At 43.2% G+C, this 1907-nt stretch overlaps 1 protein-coding gene across 1 annotated transcript; it reads right to left on the reverse strand.

The window, feature by feature from the left end:
• Nucleotides 1-6: 6 nt before the first annotated feature.
• Nucleotides 7-1901, reverse strand: LOC111662772 (low-density lipoprotein receptor-related protein 1-like; the record flags this gene model as incomplete). The annotated part of the gene is made up of 5 exons (XM_023416741.2): nt 1792-1901; nt 748-873; nt 336-464; nt 128-247; nt 7-15 (listed from the first exon to the last, which is right to left on the reverse strand). Coding segments are annotated over exons 1-5 (457 nt in total), but the record flags the coding sequence as incomplete, so codon positions are not given.
• Between the last annotated feature and the right edge of the window lie 6 nt (nt 1902-1907).

Genomic DNA, 1907 nt, shown 5'->3' on the forward strand with positions numbered 1-1907 from the left:
CCGAGCACAGTGTGGCTGACACACAGGAAAATGAGACGCAGTGTTTAGGTAGAACGCAATTTAAAAAAAAAAAAGTCAAAATGACGTCAGGCGGAAAAAAAAAAAGAGAATTGTTTACTCGACTCACTGTTACAGAAGAGTTCATCAGAATTGTCTCCACAGTCGTCCTGCCCGTTGCACCAGGAGCTATGCCCGACACAGCGGCCATTCACACACCGTCTGTAGCCCTTCTTACACACACGGTTGGCTGAGAACAGGATACGATATGGACTCAACTTAAAAATGTCAACAGCAATAGTACGGCTGAAACTGTGAGAGAAAAACCTTCCACTCACCACAGTAGGACTGTTTCTCGTCAGACTTGTCCTTGCAGTTGGCCATGCCATCACAAGTCAGGGTGTAGTTAACACAGTCTCCATTCCCGCACTCAAACTCATCAATGCTGTTACATGTAGTGTTTATGGCTGCGAGACAAGGACAGAAAAATGCACTTAGCAAGAGTTGCATGAGAGAGGCATGCTGCATGGAAACATTTTCAGTGCTCATTCAAATCCATTCAAGTCCTGATCTCAGTCTTTGCTTGTTATTTTATTACATTGTGGTCTGCATGTAAAAGAGCTTCTGCACAGTAAAATAAGCAGATAAAAAAAATGAATAAAACAGTGTGTAAAAGATGAATTTTTTATCTTTGTATGATGAGAATTTTAAGCCTAAGATTTGTTTTTATGAATCCCTTGCTTGCATTACCTATGCAGGTGTTGTCTTCCAAAAGTTTCCTGTCACCACGGCAACTGCAGTTGACCCTTCCTTCTGAGGTCAGCAGACACAGATCCTGACATCCTCCATTGTCAACACGGCACAGAGAGAACTCACCTATGCAGACATGAGGAAAGTTGCACGTGCACGCACACGCACACACACACACACACTTGAGTGAATGAGAATTTCTGACCCTACATCCAGCCTCCTGACACACAAGCAAACACATTCCCCCTACACACACATCCCCATCAGCAGACAAACACGCCTGCCTGATGTGGCCTTGCCTCCGCTCTCAGCTGAATGCGTAATTCAATGTGACTCAATCTAAATGGGATTTGCAGCTATTTACCGCAGGCTCTCTGCTTGTATGGTCGCTGTGGGTATTGGAGCACGAGAGAGTTTACTGAATGAGGCAAATTGAGGGAAAAGATGGCTGACGATATGGAAGGGAATAAAAAAAACAGGGCTGCATTGATTTAAAAGTATATAGACAATGGGAGATGTAGAACAAGATGAGTTGGAGAGAGAGGTGAAGACGTATGGAGAAAAGTGAAGAGCAATTTAGAGGGTGTGTGCCTGTGGTAATATAGAGCTCATGAATGGAGGTGTCTGCAATTCATCTGGTGCAGCGTCACTCCCAGATTAGTTTTGTCATCCCATTAACTGCTCTGTTGGGGCAGAAAAAACATCTTAGTTCACGTGTGTTGTGCCAGTGAGTGTTTAAATACTTGCTCTAAAACAGCCTGTGTTAAAACCTTTTATTGAACTAGTTTGACTTGTAATGGCCTACGTATGTTGATGTTATCACCAAGGATGGAATGATAAGCTATTGTATACAGTAATGAAATTTCATAACACCCCAAGTTCTACTGGTTCTACCTCACAAATGACTGCTCAACATGTAAATATAAAAAGAGCTGTTGATATTGCATTACACAAATAAAATTTACCTAATCACATACATACATACACAATCACACAGTTCTACACAAACATTTGGATCCGTCTCTCTGTGTAAAAACAACTCACAGCTATTGGTGTCGTTGGCCACCGCAACGATACCCATCGGCTGCTGAGGGATGTCGGCACGCAGCACCTTCATGTCTCCTCCTGTGTATTTGTCAGCGCGAAGCACAGCCCTCCTC

Source organism: Seriola lalandi, unplaced genomic scaffold, assembly GCF_002814215.2.
Source record: "Seriola lalandi dorsalis isolate HSWRI2012SDOR001 ecotype SW California unplaced genomic scaffold, Sedor1 jcf7180002000702, whole genome shotgun sequence".
In the NCBI taxonomy this organism is placed as follows: domain Eukaryota; kingdom Metazoa; phylum Chordata; class Actinopteri; order Carangiformes; family Carangidae; genus Seriola; species Seriola lalandi.